Raw genomic sequence first — 18381 nt, 5'->3', positions numbered from 1 at the left:
ATCTCCTCAGTCCCAATTTAACAGAAAGAAGGCCAAGAAACAGTCGGCCTTCATCAAGATGAAGCTGTCTATCTCCGCAAAGAAGGCTCTCACGAAGATTGATGACTGGATGATGGAGCGGAGACAAACAGTTAAGACTTCCTTCTCGTTTCCATCAGCTCGTCTTGCTTCAAGAGCGGGTATGTGGTATGCAACTGGAGAACCTTTGGGTCTGGGAGTGCCTTCCTCCTCCAAGGGTGACTTCTCTGGTTTAGTGGACTCTACTAGAAGGCATGCTCTCAACTCAGCCAAGGTCATGTGGTCGATGTCGGAGCTGGATCATCTCGTCAAAGGTATTTTTAGAGCCTTTGAGGTTTTTAGTTTCCTAGACTGGTCGCTTGGGACTCTCGCAAGGAAAACTGAACAGATGGAAGGATCTAGGGACCTTACCAGCATTATGTCCTGTATGGATAAGGCCCTCAGAGATGGGGCGAATGAGTTGGCTGCTCTGTTCTCAGCTGGGGTCCTAAAGAAGAGAGCTCTGCTTTGCTCTTTTGCTTCTAGGTCTGTTACCAATGCTCAAAAGTCTGAGCTTCTTTACGCCCCCCTCTCTCAACATCTTTTTCCCGAGTCCCTGGTTAATGACATTACGCGTTCTCTGGTCCAAAAAGCCACCCAAGACCTTTTATCTCGTTCTGCTCGTAAGCCCTTGGCAGCCCCTCCTTCTTCTTTGAAACGGGAGGAAAGGAGATTCCAGCAGCCCTTTCGGGGCAGGACTACTTCAAGACCAGATTTTAGAGGGAGAAGGCAAGATTCAGGACCAAGATCTACCAGGGGTTCTTTCAGACCTCGCTCCAGAAAATGAAGTTCGTCTCCTCCAGACAGTAGGCGCAAGACTGTCAGGTTTTTGGCAGTCTTGGAAGAGGAGAGGGGTGGACACCTGGTCCCTCTCAGTCATCAAGGAAGGATACAAGATCCCCTTTCTGAAAAAACCTCCTCTCGCAGATGCTCCGCTGGCCTTAGTAGCCCGGTACTCAGATCCTGGGAAACAGAAGGCCCTAGTAGACCTTGTCAACCAAATGCTAGACAAGGGGGCGATAGAACCGGTTCGGGATCTAGCCTCCCCAGGCTTTTACAATCGCCTGTTTCTGGTCCCCAAGAACTCGGGCGGATGGAGACCCGTCCTGGATGTCAGCGCTCTCAACGTATTTGTGGAGAAGACAAAGTTCTCCATGGAGACGACTCAGTCGGTGCTGGCGTCAGTACGTCCAGGGGACTGGATGGTGTCCCTCGACTTGCAGGACGCATATTTCCATGTCCCCATCCATCCGACTTCGAGGAAGTACCTGAGATTTGTAATGGAGGGCAAGTGCTTCCAATTCAGAGCTCTTTGCTTCGGTCTCAGCACGGCTCCTCAAGTCTTCACCAGGGTAATGGCGAATGTGTCAGGTTGGCTGCATCAGGAGGGGATAAGGATATCCTTCTATCTGGACGATTGGCTGATTCGTTCACGATCGAGGGAGAAATGTCTGGAGGATTTACAGAAGACTTTTATGATGGCTCAAGATCTAGGCCTGGTCATCAACAGGGAGAAGTCTCAGATCAGACCGAATCAGACTATTCTCTATTTGGGGATAGTTCTGAATTCAGTTCTTTTTCGGGCTTCTCCCTCTCAGGAAAGACAGACCAAGTGTCTCGTAAAAGTCAGAACTTTCCTGGACAAGAAGAGATGCACAGCGAAGGAGTGGATGAGTTTGCTGGGGACTCTATCCTCCCTCGAACAGTTTGTCTCTCTGGGGAGACTCCACCTAAGGCCTCTTCAGCACTTTCTTTCGAAGACATGGAACAGAAAGATGCAGGAAGACTCCTTTTCCTTCCCCATTCCAATAGAAGTCAAGACTCTTCTGAAGTGGTGGCTGGACCCAACCTTGTTAGGGGAAGGGATCTCCTTACACAAGAAGAACCCAGACCTAGTGTTGTTTTCAGACGCATCAGAGTCAGGCTGGGGGGCAACAATAGGAAGCAAGGAGGTCTCAGGCTATTGGGAAGGAATTCAGTTGGGATGGCACATCAACAACAAGGAGCTGATGGCCATTTTTCTGGGGCTAAAGGCCTTCAAGGACTTGGTGTCTGGGAAGATTGTGGAGGTCAACTCAGACAACACCACAGCTCTTGCTTACATCAGGAAGCAAGGAGGGACTCACTCTCTGTCTCTCTTCGAGACAGCAAGAGAGCTCCTTCTTTGGGCGAAGGGGAACAGGATAAGCCTGCTGACGAGGTTTGTTCAGGGACAGAAGAATGTGAGGGCGGACATGCTCAGCAGGAAAGGGCAGGTCCTTCCCACAGAATGGACCCTCAACCAACAGGTCTGTCAGAGTCTCTGGAGGCTGTGGGGGGAGACCCCTCATCGATCTTTTCGCCTCCAATTTATCCAAGAGGATCCCCATCTATTGCTCCCTAGTTCCGGACAGAGAGGCAATAGCAGTAGACGCCTTTTTGATGGATTGGACGGGGATGGACACTTATGCTTTTCCCCCGTTCAAGATCATCAATCTGGTAGTCAGGAAATTCGCCCTCCTCGATTCGGGACGGATGATCCTGATAGCTCCGTTCTGGCCGATGAGGGAATGGTTCACGGAGGTGGTGGACTTGTTGATGGACTTTCCAAGAAGCCTCCCTGCAAGTCCAAATCTGCTCAGACAACCCCACTTCGAGAGATATCATCAAAACCCCCTCGCTCTCAGTCTGACTGCCTTCAGACTATCGAGAAGCTCGTCAGATCGAGAGGCTTTTCAGCGCAAGCTGCGAAAGCTATCGCCAGAGCGAGGAGGGTCTCTTCGCAGAGGGTCTACCAGTCCAAGTGGGAGACTTTTAGGGCTTGGTGTAGGAAGCACAAGATTTCCTCATCCACTACCTCTGTGAGCCAGATTGCGGATTTCTTGTTGTACCTCAGACAGGACGCTAAGCTAGCTGTGTCCACTATCAAAGGGTACAAAAGTATGCTCTCTTCCGTCTGTCGGCATAGAGGCTTGGACTTGTCTCGCGATAAGGACTTACATGACCTCTTGAAGTCTTTTGAGACGACCAAGCAGACCCAGTTAAAGCCCCCTTCTTGGAACCTTGATGTGGTTCTTAAATTTCTGTGCACCAAGAGATTTGAGCCCATCTCACAGGCTCCCCTTAGGGAGGTTACCAAGAAGACCCTCTTTCTTTTGGCCTTAGCAACAGCTAAAAGAGTTAGTGAAGTCCATGCAATTGAAAAACAGGTAGGCTTCAATCTGAATGGGGCAGTTTGTGCCTTGAGATTAGACTTTCTCGCTAAGAACGAGAACCCTTCTAAGCCCTGGCCGAGGACCTTTGAGGTTCCTAACTTGACCAACCTAGTGGGTCAAGAGCAAGAGAGGCTGCTCTGTCCAGTACGAGCCCTCAAGACCTACTTGTCTCGCACGAAAAGTGTGAGAGGCTCTTCTAGCTCCCTGTGGTGTTCTGTGAAAGATCCTCAAAAGCCCCTTTCCAAGAACGCTTTGTCCTTTTTCCTGAGGGAAGTGATAAGAGAAGCGCATCTCTTGTGTGAGGAGGAACACTTCGGACGTTTAAAAGTGCAAGCTCACGAAGTGAGGGCCATTGCGACCTCGCTTGCTTACCGCAAGAACATGTCGCTCCGTCAAATTATGGATGCGACATTCTGGAGGAGCAACTCTGTGTTCGCCTCTCATTACCTCAGAGAGGTGAGGGTGGATTATGAGAAATGTTATACCTTGGGACCATACGTAGCTACGGCTTCTGTATTAGGCAAAGGAGTTACTACCTCCCCTCAACCTTAGTTTTGTTTACTTGTACATAGGTTGGTGTATTTTTTATTGGTTGTCTGAGGACTTCGACTTGTGTACAGTCACCTCAGTCTAGTTAGATAATTTTTATCTACTTTGCAAATGATAGGTGGTTGGTTTGGTAAAGTTGCGGTTTTTTATTTTGGGCAATAGGTAGTCCTGAAGTCTAGTCAGATTGTTGGTCTCACCCCGTTGACAGACTCGATTGAGTGTTTTCAGCACTGCAGGTCACATCCTGGCTGACACTCCTAAGGGAAAGCGACTCAAGAGGCAGGAACCTTTGAAGTCAGCTACCTTAGCAGGTAAGGAATCAAGGTGTTTATTTATCCTACAACTTTTTTGGTTGTTTCCCCAACGATGTTACTGTCTATCACCCTCCTCCAAGTGTGTTAATCAGCTATGTATATATAACTGCCAGGTAAGTTCTATTTATAAAAATGGAGTTTTTATGATAAAACAAAGTTTTATGAATACTTCCCTGGCAGTTATATATACATTCGAAGGCCCACCCACCTCCCCTCAGGAGACAGGTCGGGCATAGATGAACTGAAGAACAGAAAACGGGAATGATTCCTCCTGCCACCCTTTAACGGGTGTTACCACCCAACCACCACAAGGCGGTTGCCTAGTTTTAGAAAAATTCTGCCGAAATAGAGATAATTAGCTATGTATATATAACTGCCAGGGAAGTATTCATAAAACTTTGTTTTATCATAAAAACTCCATTTTTCATGCCTAGGTCGTTAGGAGGTTGACAGTCATACTTTCACTCCTACACAGGACTAAAGTGCTTAACATTCCTGGGAATGTAAATCAGCCAATTTGGTGATAGGGACTTCCTCCCTCCTAAGTAGAAGTCCCCTATTAAAGAACAAAGATTTGTATCCCTGTAGGCAATTTTTTAAAATTAATTTGTATTTTTCTTGACTATACAATTCTAAGTCCTTTATGTTACACTTCCTGCCTCAACCACCCAACATGTCCTTGTTTGGTTAAGGTCAAAGTGGCTACTCGGTGTACCGAGAGGCCTGGAGGTACCCTCACCACCAAAAACTAACAACACCTCGTTTTGATTTTAACAGCCGAGTTCCACCTACACTGAAAACATACTCCTAATTAAGGACTTGGTTTTGTGGAATTACATTTTAACATTTGTGATACAGTATTTATGAAAATCATATAAGGTGAATTCCTCATATTTTATATATTATTATTTTCTTGACAGGAGCTTCTTCCAGTGGTGAAGTCAATAACAAGTCAACCCTTCGTGTCCATGGAGCAGCATCAGCTGTTCTTCGAGACAAAGACTTCGAGAAGATTCGTTCGGCAGGTTTTAGCGTCGCAGCCGATCCCAAAGCCTCAGAAGTTTACAAAAGTCTCTTTGATACACACAAAACTGCACAGAAGAAACAGAGCGCCCATTGGGTCACATGTAACCCACAGTACTTTTAGTAATAAGTTGATCATGGGAGTTTAGTTTTACTTTTGTAAGTATACTGTATGTTGTTTTTTGTTACTGTATTTGTTGGGTTCACAAACAGGAAGTGTGGTAACATATGTTTATTGTAAAGAAAGTCCTTTGCATAATTAGAATTACAAAGTGAGTTCTACCGTACGTGTGATTGAGATTAAAAATAGAGTACTTTGTTCAATTGATTATAAGTTCCTGTGAATCATTAAAGTTTTGTGCAGCGTGTGGTAACTGCGGAAGAAAGGATTACTTTATATCAGGTTTTCTATTATTATTTCTTAAACATAATTGAAAAGAATGGAGAGAAGTTATTTCAAGGCTAATACCTATGAAGGGAAAAGATGAAGACTGTAATTTCTAGCATGCTTTATGTAAACGGAAATAAACTCGCACTAAAAAATTAAATACAAATAAAAATAGGAATGTGCTAAGGAGTTCTATACTCTAGAGGAAGAAGAAAATTAGCATTCTGTAATTCAAAAATCATTAAATAAACTTAGTATGAAACTGAATTATGCTTAAATGCTTCCAGTTCAAGAAGCCCCCTTTTATTAACAGGTTGAGGTTTTTGTAACTTGAAGTCACAAATATTTTGATACAAATAAAACTACAATTGAGACTAAGATTTCAAATACTGTATGTGGATCTTACAGTATTTTGTATTATGGTAAATTGTTGTAAGTAGCAAACTACTGAATATTTTAATATTTTAGACACTCATTATTTGATGAAATCTTTTATAAGAAGTAGTTCCTATTATTGAAAGTTAAAATACGTGTTTCCTATATGCAGAAGAAACTAGATACTGTGATGTTCAATTCTTTTCCTATTCATTTGAATACAGTACAGTAATGTATTTCTGTATATTGTATTCAGTGTAGCTGAATTTTTTGGTTCCATACACTGTATTGATACAGAAAAGGATCAAATGACCAATATGTTATTATAGAATAGTTTTTAGTGTTTGAGTGATAAACATATTCCATATGTACTCGAAGATAAAATATGCATATTCATTTATACCGATATATTTATTCAAATGAATGAAAAGTAAACAGACTACTTTTATTTCAGAACTTATCCCTCTCTCTCTTGATCGTAGAATGGTTAGCTTATATGAAATGCATTGTTTTGTAATTTGTGTATTGTAAATGGTCTCTTACATTCAGGAGAAATTAAAAATATGTTACTGGTTCCATTAAACTCTTTATTCAAATATAAACCTAACATGTAAAATACCAACAGCCGAGATTCTTGATCACCGCATACCTCACTATTTACACGTTTCTGGAAAATGTTTCCATTACAAAAATTGGATGATTACATTATCCTTGTGCTTTTCAGTTTCAGGATTTGTATATCAAGTAGATTCCAGGAAGTATTGTTAGCTGCAACTTCACATTTTTCAGGAAATACTACGTAAGTAAAGAAGTTACTGTACTGTATTTTCATTTTCCACAACAATTTCTTAGACTTGGAATGTATGATTTTTCTCTTTATGATTGTTGCCCGGGAAGACTATGTATTATTAATGGGCTGAAAGATCTTTGAAATTCCAATACTTGTCTTTGCCTGAAACTTTGTATTCATGCAATAACATTGAAGTTTAGCACAATGAAATAAAACCTTTACTGCAACAAAACTTCTACAAATGAGCATTATTACAGGGAAGCTAGAAATTTACTGGTTATAAGATTGCACTTCTAAGCATAACAAACGGTTATTTTACAGCAAGCACTATAATGTTATAAATGATAAAGCAAATTAATCAAGATATTAGCAGTGTTAATAAAATTAATGAAATTTTATGTATATAATGATATTAAATTAATATTATTATAAAAACCTGAGGTTGATGCATAAAAATTATATCGTGGCAGAAACTCTTCAAGGTAAAACCAGTTTTAACATAAGGGAAAACAAAATTATACAATGTTTTACACAAAGAAGAATACAAGAAATAAGCAAACTTCTGTTAGGTATTTCTGCTAAGGTCTAGATTTACTTTAAGTTACTTAAAGGAATGTTTACCTGATCAGAATCATCAACACCATTCTTAAACAGCAAGTAGACAATTGGAAGAACTCCAATAATCAAGTCATAATTTGCTGACAAATTACAGTACATACTAGATCATTCCAAAAAGAGCTCTGTTTTCTTAGATTTTTTTAAATGATTCAATAGTTTATATGAAATACAGCATTTTACCAAAAGTGATTATTCAGTCAAAAGCCACCAGTATGTACAAAATGAGAAGTTTTTACTTGAAAGACTTACCGTTCTAAAAAAGTTATTTTATCTTTAGTAAAGGAAGCTAATGGAAATTTAACGTAGTATTAAGAACAATTTGAAAAAGCATATTTACGCATGGTAAAGCCATTCAGATCTAAAATCACCGACAACTTTCAGAGGAACAAATTTAAATACAAAGCAAATTACATAAGCATATAAAAAACCAAAATCATTTTCAAACTTCATAAAAAGTAGCCCTATTGTAACTGCTGCTCAGGGTAAGATTTACAATATCCAACCATTTTCAGCTACCCATATTTTTAGCATAGTTTAAATCTGTGGAAAGCTACTAAGTTCAAATCTCCCCATATTGATTAATTAATAATGGTGGTATTTAAGAATGACCACAAAGGTAAATCTTAGCAAAAAGTGATATCATAAATCTTGTACAAGATTGTATTTAGACCTTTCATTATTATTACTGTCAGAAAATAGATTACAGAATGTACTGTACTCATTTTCATATCTAAACATACTTATTTTCCATTAATGAGTAGCAGCTATTCCTTTTCCAACAGTGACTTTTTACAATGGACACACTTTCCATATATCCTCTTCCACTTTTCATCCACCATCTTCCGCAACAAAATTTAACTGAGAACTTGTCACAAGGCTCACTAGCCAAGTTAAAAAGTTGTACATTTTTGTAAAGAACCATGAATGCAGATAATTCTAAATGTCCCAAACAGAATATATACAATGCACCTCTGCAGATCATATGCATGCAACTTTCTTCCAATTCCTGAATGCTACAAAAGTGAACACTGGGATTCCTTAGTCCGTACTGTACTGAATGATGGCTACTTTAAATTCAGTATTTAATGTTTTAATGTAAGTATTTATTTCTTAAGAGGCTGTCCCCAAAAAACTTAGTTATAAATCATAAATTTGCAAAATCAAGGTCTACTAGAAAAAAAAATCTGATAAGTACAGTTCAAAAAAAAAAAAAAAGAAAAATCACACTTTCAAATGTAACAGCAGCTCCCTAATTATATATAAATATCAAATATAATCATACCTATTGATCATTGGGATCATAAAGAGTACCTGTATAACATATTAATCAAGCTAAACAATAAAGTAACTCGGCAAACCACCTTGTGTTTGGTTCAGGAATGTAAACTTCATAGTTTAAGGGATTTACCAGTACTTAAAACAGAACAATATTATACTATAAAGAACATAAATCATCTAAAGGGATCTGCCAGTACTTAAACAACAATATTATACTATAAAGAACACAAATCATCCTAAATATAATCTGATAAAATTACAAACAAAGCATTAAAAAGCATTTCATTTTGGTATAATGCTCTGTATATTCAGTAATCAAACACTCAAAAAATAATTAACAAGCTGGAAGTTTTGATGTAATTATTTAATTTCACTATCTCTGATCTAACTATTTTACCCTATAAGATAACAGTACAATAATTACAAATTAAGGCACACACAAAAAGGAAAATTTAGAAAATACAGATTTAGTCTTAGCGGACTTGTATAATGACGCTGAACTTTCTGGCCTCCGAGCAATCCTTCCTCCTAAAGTCATGAAGATAATCCAAATTTTAGATATTTAAGGACTATAACTCATAAGGTACCTCAAGTCCGCACCTGGAAGCGCCCGGCTTTGGTTATATACTTGACTCCTTTGAAAGGTTTATACTTCTCTCCATAGATGTCTAAGCGATTGACTTTTAAACCTGACACTGCAAGCTGTGTGATTGTAAACTGCACCTGAAAAGAGTATTTCAGTATTTAATTTCTAGCTCTAATTTAAAATTGTTCCATAATTGCCTATTAATTATCATATATTTTACAGCTATATATGATAGCAGTATATCTATGAGTCATAGCTCTTTATAAATTCAAAATCCATAATTTTTTTCTTTTAGTAAAAGAAAATAATTGAAATATTTGTCACTACATATACAGTAAGTCCTTGGGTTACAATGGTGTTCCATTCCTATGATGTGTTGTAATGCTAATTTTGATGCAAGCCAGAACACAACTAAATATACTCTATTACTGTATATAAGCACCACAGTCTCTCACCTATATCAATACAGACGTAAAGTCCTAATTCAGGACAAAAGCATACTTTATGACATGGAAACAGAATTATAACTAAAAAAACTTGAGTACATGAATATAGAATGATAAAATGAAAAAAAAAAATTATACAATTCCTTAATGGGAGCTGATTTATATCTTCGAAACGAAAATCAAAACCACCATAACCTAAAGAGTGAACTGTAAGTTAATTAATATTTTTAAATTAGTGAAATGAGACAATTGTGTCTTATTTATAGAATACTGTATCAAGATTCAGGATTTTTTCTTACCTGAGATGCAAAAATTATAGCCATGTAAAGTTTAAAGACGTTTGAACTACTAGTTGGGAGGAGGACATGGAATGAAAAAAGAAGTTTGAACTACTAGCTGGGAAGAGGATACGGAATAAAAAAAAAAAATGGCAGATAGAATTGGGTCAAAGATTCACTGTATGAACCATTATACTATCAACTGCTATGAGCAACACAAGGCACAATAAGTGGTACAGCCTTACAGGAAGAACATCTAAAACTGTCTGACATCTTTAAAAACACCTTAACACAATAGCTACGAAAACAACACGTCCGAATCTCACTGGTGTTAGATAAGGAATGAGGGTAGAAGCGTGGGTAGTGGTAGTAGAGGGCAGTAGTTGGGTATAGAACGGCACCTCGTAGTATCGGATGGATATTGAGGAAGGAGAGGACTAATTGGTAAGAGACCTCTGGTAGTGGTTCTAACACGCCCCAGTTACTATACCGACACACTTTTAGAGTGAGCGAGCTGGGTTTATTCCTGGCATTCCATGCAACTTTTTCTCTGGTATTTTTAGCAGTATTTATACCTTAGAAATGGTGCTTTAAGGAGCATTTTACTGGGCGACACAGGTCCCTCACCCAGAAATAGATTTTTCCTTCGTCAAAATCCCTTTTTAAGTATAGTAACATTAAAATAAATATTTCCTATAAAAATTATAAAAATTTTAACAAAACAAGAGGAAGAGAAACTATATATAAGTGTGCCTGAGTGTGCCCTCAAGCAAGAGAACTCTAACTCAAGACAGTGGAAGACCATGGTACAGAGGCTATGGCACTACCCAAGACTAGAGAACAACGGTTTGATTTTGGAGTGTCCTTCTCCTAGAAGAGCTGTTTATCATAGCTAAAGAGTCTCTTCTACCACTTGCCAAGAGGAAAGTGGCCACTGAAAAATTACAGTGCAGTAGTCAATCCCTTGAGAGAAAAAGAATTGTTTGGTGATCTTAGTGTTGTCAGGTGTATGAGGACAGAGGAGAATATGTAAAGAATAGGCCAGACTATTCAGTGTATGTTTAGGCAAAGGGAAAATGAACCGTAACCAGAGAGAAGGAACCAATGTAGTACTGTCTGGCCAGTCAAAGGACCCCTTAACTCTCTAGCGGTAGTATCTCAACGGGTGGCTGGTGGCCTGGCCAACCTACTACCTACAGTATTAGTTTCATAATCACAGTAAAGTAGAAGCCACTCTACAGTACATGCATAGTCGGAAAAGCAGAATGCTATAATTACTAGGGCATTAATAGGGAAAGCAGCCTAGTAAGAAAAATAAAATACAAGGAAATAAGATATAAAGAGAAGTAAAAAATATACATAGACTGAAGGACAGTAATCAAAGACAGAAGTAAAGAAAGGTAACCTTTTGAAGATCCACTAAGCATCCTTGGTTCTATTCAGCCTGCTTTAACCCTGGATAGGTACGGTCCTCGGACACCCCTTTAAGGGTATACTCGGACGCGAACGACCCCGACGCCAAAAAAAATTCTTGAAAAATCAGTTTTTGCAGTAACCTCCTTTTTTCTTTTGCCAAAAAAAACTTCAATGAATGCTTAAAACAACTGTATAGATAAATACTACTCATCTGCAGAAACACTATTTATTATAAATATTTTAAAAAATTAAGTAGAAAAAAAAAAAGACCTGACATAAAAATTCATAAAAAAAAAGTTTATACATATATACACAAATCCTTTTAGGAATTGATTCTTGAATGTTTAGGACACATCTTGATGTATTTTGGATGAAGTCATACCCATGGAGGCGAAGATCTGAAATGAGAAAAAAAGGGTAACTTTTTTTGGCCAAAAAAATTTGTCCAAATTTCATGAATTTTTTTGGGTACCCAAATGAAATAGGAAGTGGCTAATTTTTTTAGGGAATAAACATATGTTATCCTAAAATAGAAATATGTAAAAAAATCTTCATTATTTTGTAAATTACATTTATATCAGGGGCCATATCTAAAGGTAATTTTTTGAGTACTTATAAATTCCGTAAAAAAATACATATATTTAATATATAATATGATATTTATGCAGGTAAAAATATACCAAAATATCACAAATTCTATAGGGAACAAGAATATATATAGATAGGGCAGCTTACGTTTCGGATATGTCCACAAAATGGCCGCCAACCACACTGACTCAGACTCCCTAATCTGCCACTTGAAATGTAGGAAGGGTATGTCAATTTCAAGGTGTTATTTACTAATCTAATTATTATTGGATATGCATAAAAATTGTATGGTGGGTTGTCGATTATTTTACGACTATAAAATTAAAATTCTGACCCAAAAAAATTTTTTTGAAGGGAAATAAAATCGAAAAAAAAAATGTAAAACAATATTTTAGCTAAAAAAATTTGATGATATTCAATCAAAAAAAAAGTAAACAAAATTTTCCGACAAATAAACATCTAGAGGAATCATTACTCTGTGATAGTTCCTTAGTACGTAGTAATTTTGAAAGAATTGGGAAAAAACGAAAAAATGGCAATCACCGGAAAATCGAACACATACCTATATATACGCCATATCTGGCTAAAAAAAAGATAGGCATGGGTAGCCAGATCATCTAGAAACACTTTCCAACACTATAAAAATATAAGTTTTGCGACACTACTTGCCAATTCCTTACGGTAACATGACTAAGCAAAAAAATGCAAAACAAATAAAAAGGGGCACTCGAGGAAAAATGGCTAACATTCTAATATACGGCATTTCAGAAAAAAAAAATTCAGCCACGTGCTAGGCAAACCATCAAGGCACATTTTCCGACAAATAAACATCTAAATGAATAATTACTCTGTGATAGTTCCTTAGTACGTAGTAATTTTGAAAGAAATGGGAAAAAACGAAAAAATGGCAATCACAGGAAAATCGAACACATACCTATATATACGCCATATCTGGCTAAAAAAAGAAGATAGGCATGGGTAGCCAGATCATCTAGAAACACTTTCCAACACTATAAAATTATAAGTTTTGCGACACTACTTGCCAATTCCTTACGGTAACATGACTAAGCAAAAAAATGCAAAACAAATAAAAAGGGGCACTCGTGGAAAAATGGCCATTCTAATATACGGCATTTCAGAAAAAAAAAAATTTCAGCCACGTGCTAGGCAAACCATCAAGGCATATTTTCCGACAAATAAACATATAAATGAAATATTACTCTGTGATAGTTCCTTAGTACGTAGTAATTTTGAAAGAAATGGGAAAAAACGAAAAAATGGCAATCACAGGAAAATCGAACACATACTTATATATACGCCATATCTGGCTAAAAAAAAAATAGGCATGGGTAGCCAGATCATCTAGAAACACTTTCCAACACTATAAAAATATAAGTTTTGCGACACTACTTGCCAATTCCTTACGGTAACATGACTAAGCAAAAAAATGCAAAACAAATAATAAGGGGCACTCGCGGAAAATTGCCCAACATTCTAATATACGACATCTCAGATAAAAAAAAAGACATGCACGTGTTAGCCCAACCATCAAGGCACACTTTCTAACACATAAACATGAAAAAAAAATCAATAATATACGGCAATTCCTTACTACGTAGTAAATTTTTACAAATATTGAAAAAAAACAGAAATTGGCAACCGCAGTTAAATACCCAATATACCAATAACTACGTCGTATCTGACAAAAACAAAATCACGCATGGGTAGCCAGATCATCTAGACACACTTTCCAACACTAAAAAAGCAAAAGTTTTACGACACTATTTCGCAATATCTTACGGAAAAATGACTTGGCAAAAAAATGAAAAAAAATGAAAAAGGGACACTCGCGGTAAAATGCCCGACATTCTAATATACGACATCTCAGATAAAAAAAAAGACATGCACGTGTTAGCCCAACCATCAAGGCACACTTTCTAACACATAAACATGAAAAAAAAATGAATAATATACGGCAATTCCTTACTACGTAGTAATTTTTACAAATATTGAAAAAAAACAGAAATTGGTAACCGCAGTTAAATACCCAATATACCAATAACTACGTCGTATCTGACAAAAACAAAGTCATGCATGGGTAGCCAGATCATCTAGACACACTTTCCAACACTAAACAAGCAAAAGTTTTACGACACTATTTGGCAATATCTTACGGAAAAATGACTTGGCAAAAAAATGAAAAAAAATGAAAAAGGGGCACTCGCGGTAAAATGGTCCTCGTGGTGATGAACGACATTTTAACTAAAAAAAAAAACATGCACATGGTAGCCAAACAATCCACCAAGACTTTCCACAACTGATAACCTATACAAGTTGCACCATTCTACGACAATTTCATAATACGTAATAACTTTGATAATTATGCAAACTACCCTAGAAGGGTAAACTCGGACGCGAACGACCCCGATGCGTCTCAGAAATCGGGGAAGGAGTACAGCTACAGCAATGCACATCTGGACACTACTAGAGCGTGTAGGGGAGACACCTCCTGCAGGTCGATCACCCACAAATTCAGTCACGGGGGTGAGTCACGTGAGAAAAACCTGTTTTTTTTTGACGCTCGGGGTCGCAAACGACCCACCGTACCTATCCAGGGTTAAAAAAAAATAATTGATCAAATTTAAAAAAAAAAAATGTGCTATAGTGAACTTGGGTAGAGACAATATAAGAACATGTCATAAAGGGTATGACGCTATTCATGACTAAAGAATATTTGCTTGATATCATAGTTATTCTTGAAAGAGAAGGCTACCAAAGCTCTTTGCCACCAAAAAGTTAAAGTAGCTACCCACTAGAGTGAGCGTGCAAGGTTTAATATAGTATAGTACAGTATTAGTGAGGAAAGACGAAGGGTCCCACAACTCTCAATTGGTATTAGTTTATACCATTGATTCTTTTGTAAAGGGTTCTCTGTTTTTTAATAACGAGATATGTAATTTGGGTGAAAAAAAATTGAGAGCATTCAGTTTAAAGAAAATTCATATGATACCTTTTTATGAGGATTTTTTTTCTTAGAGAATGTGGTTTGTTATTGAATTTTATAAATCACTTTCACATCCAAATAACGGTATATTTTCACTGCAACACTCAAGAATATCTGACAAATATTCTCGGTTTGTATAAGAAAACCAATTACAAAATTAATTCATTCCTTCATAAAAGGGATTTTGACGAAGGAAAAATCTATTTCTGGGGAGAGACCTGTGACGACCGGTGAAAAGGGTCCTTCTTTACACTTTTCTAATATAAATCTTCCAAATATACTAGAGAAAGATAAAAGCATGGAATGCAGAGGTGTATTTAACAAGGGCGTGTGAAAACCACTATTCACAGGCTGTCTTCCATTTAGATAATCCCTTCATCAAAGGGGAGGGCCGTGACAGGCCCTAGAGAATACAGTTGGGCTACCACACCGACACCTACTACTCGAGCTCTCCAGGTCATCCTTCTGTTTTGGACTTGCCCGCAAAGTTTGTAGATAAGCAATAAAACTCCTGCAATTAAAATAATGATATAGAAAAAAAAAAATACCTGGAGTGGTTGAAATACTTACATTTATTGGTGGGTTACTCTCAGGAGTAGGGGATCCACTTTGAATACTGATCTGAAAAAAAAAAAAATTGCAAAGTAATATCACATTTTCGATGCCTCACAATGAAAGTATAGATAAAAATGTTATTTTTATAATAAAATAAATTTTTGAATATACTTACCCGGTGATTATATAAGCTGCAACTCTGTTGCTCGACAGAAAACTCTACGTTAAAATTCCGCCAGCGATCGCAATGCAGGTAGGGGGTGTACTTCAACAGCGCCATCTGTCGTGCAGGTACTCAGTACTCAATGTAAACACAGACTCAATTTTCTCCTCGGTCCACTGGGTCTCTATTGGGGAGGAAGGGAGGGTCCTTTAATATATAATCACGGGGTAAGTATATTCAAAAATTTATTTTATTATAAAAATAACATTTTTCAATATTAAACTTAGCCGGTGATTATATAAGATGATTCACACCCAGGGGGGTGGGTAGAGACAAGCAATAATTGTTTACATTATTATGAGCTAAGGATTTTTTATTTCATTTTAGCAATTATTCAAAATAACAAACATAAAATAAATAAGTACCTGGTAAGGAAGTCGACTTGAACAATTACTCTGCCTTTTTAAGTACGTCTTCCTTACGGAGCCTCGCGATCCTCTTAGGATGCTGAGCGACCCCTAGGATCTGAAGTATCAAGGGTTGCAACCCATACAACAGGACCTCATCAAAACCTCTAATCTAGGCGCTTCTCAAGAAATGACTTTGACCACCCGCCAAATCAAGTAGGATCCGAAAGGCTTCTTAGCCTTCCGGACAACCCAAAAACAATAATAAAACATTTCAAGAGAAAGATTAAAAAGGTTATGGAATTAGGGAATTGTAGTGGTTGAGCCCTCACCCACTACTGCACTCGTTGCTACGAATGGTCCCAGAGTGTAGCAGTTCTCGTAAAGAGACTGGACATTCTTAAGATAAAAAGACGCGAACACTGACTTGCTTTTCCAATAGGTTGCGTCGATTATACTTTGCAGAGATCTATTTTGTTAAAAGGCCACGGAAGTTGCGACAGCTCTAACTTCGTGTGTCCTTACCTTCAGCAAAGCTTGGTCTTCCTCATTCAGATGGGAATGAGCTTCTCGTACAGTATTAACAGTCTGATAAAATAGGATAAAGCATTCTTTGACATAGGCAAAGATGGTTTCTTAACTGAACACCATAAAGCTTCAGACGGGCCTCGTATAGGTTTAGTTCGTTTTAAATAGAACTTAAGAGCTCTTACAGGACATAAGACTCTTTCTAGTTCATTTCCAACCATACGATAAGTTTGGAATATCGAACGATATTGGCCAAGGCTGAGAAGGCAGCTCGTTTTTGGCTAGAAAACCAAGTTGTAGAACATGTAGCCGTTTCGGATGAGAATCCGATGTTCTTGCTGAAGGCATGAATCTCACTGACTCTTTTAGCTGTGGCTAAGCATACCAGGAAAAGTGTCTTTAAGGTGAGATCTTTAAGGGAGGCTGATTGTAGCGGTTCGAACCTGTCTGACATAAGGAATCTTAGTACCACATCTAAATTCCAACCAGGTGTAACCAAACGACGCTCCTTCGTGGTCTCAAAAGACTTAAGGAGGTCCTGTAGATCTTTATTGTTGGAAAGATCTAAGCCTCTGTGACGGAAGACTGATGCCAACATGCTTCTGTAACCCTTGATAGTGGGAGCTGAAAGAGATCGTTCTTTCCTCAGATATAAGAGGAAGTCAGCTATTTGAGTTACAGAGGTACTGGTCGAGGATACGGATACTGACTTGCACCAGTTTCGGAAGATTTCCCACTTCGATTGGTAGACTCTAAGGGTGGATGTTCTCCTTGCTCTAGCAATCGCTCTGGCTGCCTCCTTCGAAAAGCCTCTAGCTCTCGAGAGTCTTTCGATAGTCTGAAGGCAGTCAGACGAAGAGCGTGGAGGCCTTGGTGTACCTTCTTTACGCGTGGCTGACGTAGAAGGTCCACCCTTAGGGGAAGTGTTCTGGGAACGTCTACTAGCCATCGAAGTACCTCGGTGAACCATTCTCTCGCGGGCCAGAGGGAAGCAACTAGCGTCAACCTTGTCCCTTCGTGAGAGGCGAACTTCTGCAGTACCTTGTTGACAATCTTGAACGGAGGGAATGCATATAGATCTAGATGTGACCAATCTAGTAGAAAGGCATCTATATGAACTGCTGCTGGGTCCGGGATTGGTGAGCAAAATATTGGGAGCCTCTTGGTCATCGAGGTTGCGAAGAGATCTATGGTTGGCTGGCCCCAGGTGGCCCAAAGTCTCTTGCATACATCCTTGTGGAGGGTCCATTCTGTTGGAATTATTTGTCCCTTCCGACTGAGACAATCTGCCATGACATTCAAGTTGCCTTGGATGAACCTCGTTACTAGTGATATGTCTAGACCTTTTGACCAGGTGAGCAGGTCCCTTGCGATCTCGTACAACGTCAGAGAGTAGGTTCCTCCTTGCTTGGAGATGTACGCCAAAGCCGTGGTGTTGTCCGAGTTCACCTCCACCACTTTGCCTTGAAGGAGAGACCTGAAGCTTTTCCAGGTCAGACGTACTGCCAGTAGCTCCTTGCAGTTGAAATGCATTGTCCTTTGACTCGAGTTCCATAATCCCGAGCATTCCCGACCGTCTAATGTCGCACCCCAGCCTACGTCCGATGCGTCCGAGAAGAGAACGTGGTTGGGAGTCTGAACAGTCAGGGGAAGACCCTCTCTAAGGTTGATATAGTCCTTTCACCAAGTCAGACAAGACTTTATCTTTCCGGAAACCGGGATCGAGACCGCTTCTAGCGTCTTGTCCTTTTTCCAGTGAAAAGCTAGATGGTATAGAAGAGGACGGAGGTGTAGTCTTCCTAGTGACACAAATTGATCCACGGA

The 18381-nt window shown here is 38.6% G+C and overlaps 3 protein-coding genes across 4 annotated transcripts in view; 1 reads left to right on the top strand and 2 right to left on the bottom strand.

Annotated features, from left to right (window-relative positions):
• The window catches only part of LOC137660232 (replication termination factor 2-like), a 45412-nt gene extending 37279 nt beyond the window's left edge, over positions 1-8133 (top strand). The window contains exon 3 of the mRNA XM_068394961.1: positions 5035-8133. Within this exon, the coding sequence (XP_068251062.1) occupies positions 5035-5261 (227 nt within the window). The 3' untranslated portion in view covers positions 5262-8133. The remainder of the gene's footprint in view (positions 1-5034) is intronic.
• Positions 6467-18381, bottom strand: part of LOC137660228 (AP-3 complex subunit mu-1-like) — a 154398-nt gene continuing 142483 nt past the window's right edge. Inside the window, exon 12 of the transcript XR_011047658.1 lies at positions 6467-7311. The gene's annotated coding sequence lies outside the window, so the exon portion shown is untranslated. The remainder of the gene's footprint in view (positions 7312-18381) is intronic.
• The window catches only part of LOC137660229 (AP-3 complex subunit mu-1-like), a 41060-nt gene continuing 29145 nt past the window's right edge, over positions 6467-18381 (bottom strand). For both annotated transcript variants that reach the window (XM_068394958.1, XM_068394959.1), the window contains exons 10-11: positions 15475-15525; positions 6467-9309 (exon numbers count right to left, since the gene is read on the bottom strand). In XM_068394958.1, coding sequence (XP_068251059.1) covers positions 9175-9309; positions 15475-15525 — 186 coding nt within the window. In that variant the 3' untranslated portion in view covers positions 6467-9174. The remainder of the gene's footprint in view (positions 9310-15474; positions 15526-18381) is intronic.

Source organism: Palaemon carinicauda, chromosome 20, assembly GCF_036898095.1.
Source record: "Palaemon carinicauda isolate YSFRI2023 chromosome 20, ASM3689809v2, whole genome shotgun sequence".
In the NCBI taxonomy this organism is placed as follows: domain Eukaryota; kingdom Metazoa; phylum Arthropoda; class Malacostraca; order Decapoda; family Palaemonidae; genus Palaemon; species Palaemon carinicauda.
Note: the sequence above shows the minus strand (reverse complement) of the source record. Positions and strands in the feature narration are given on the sequence as shown.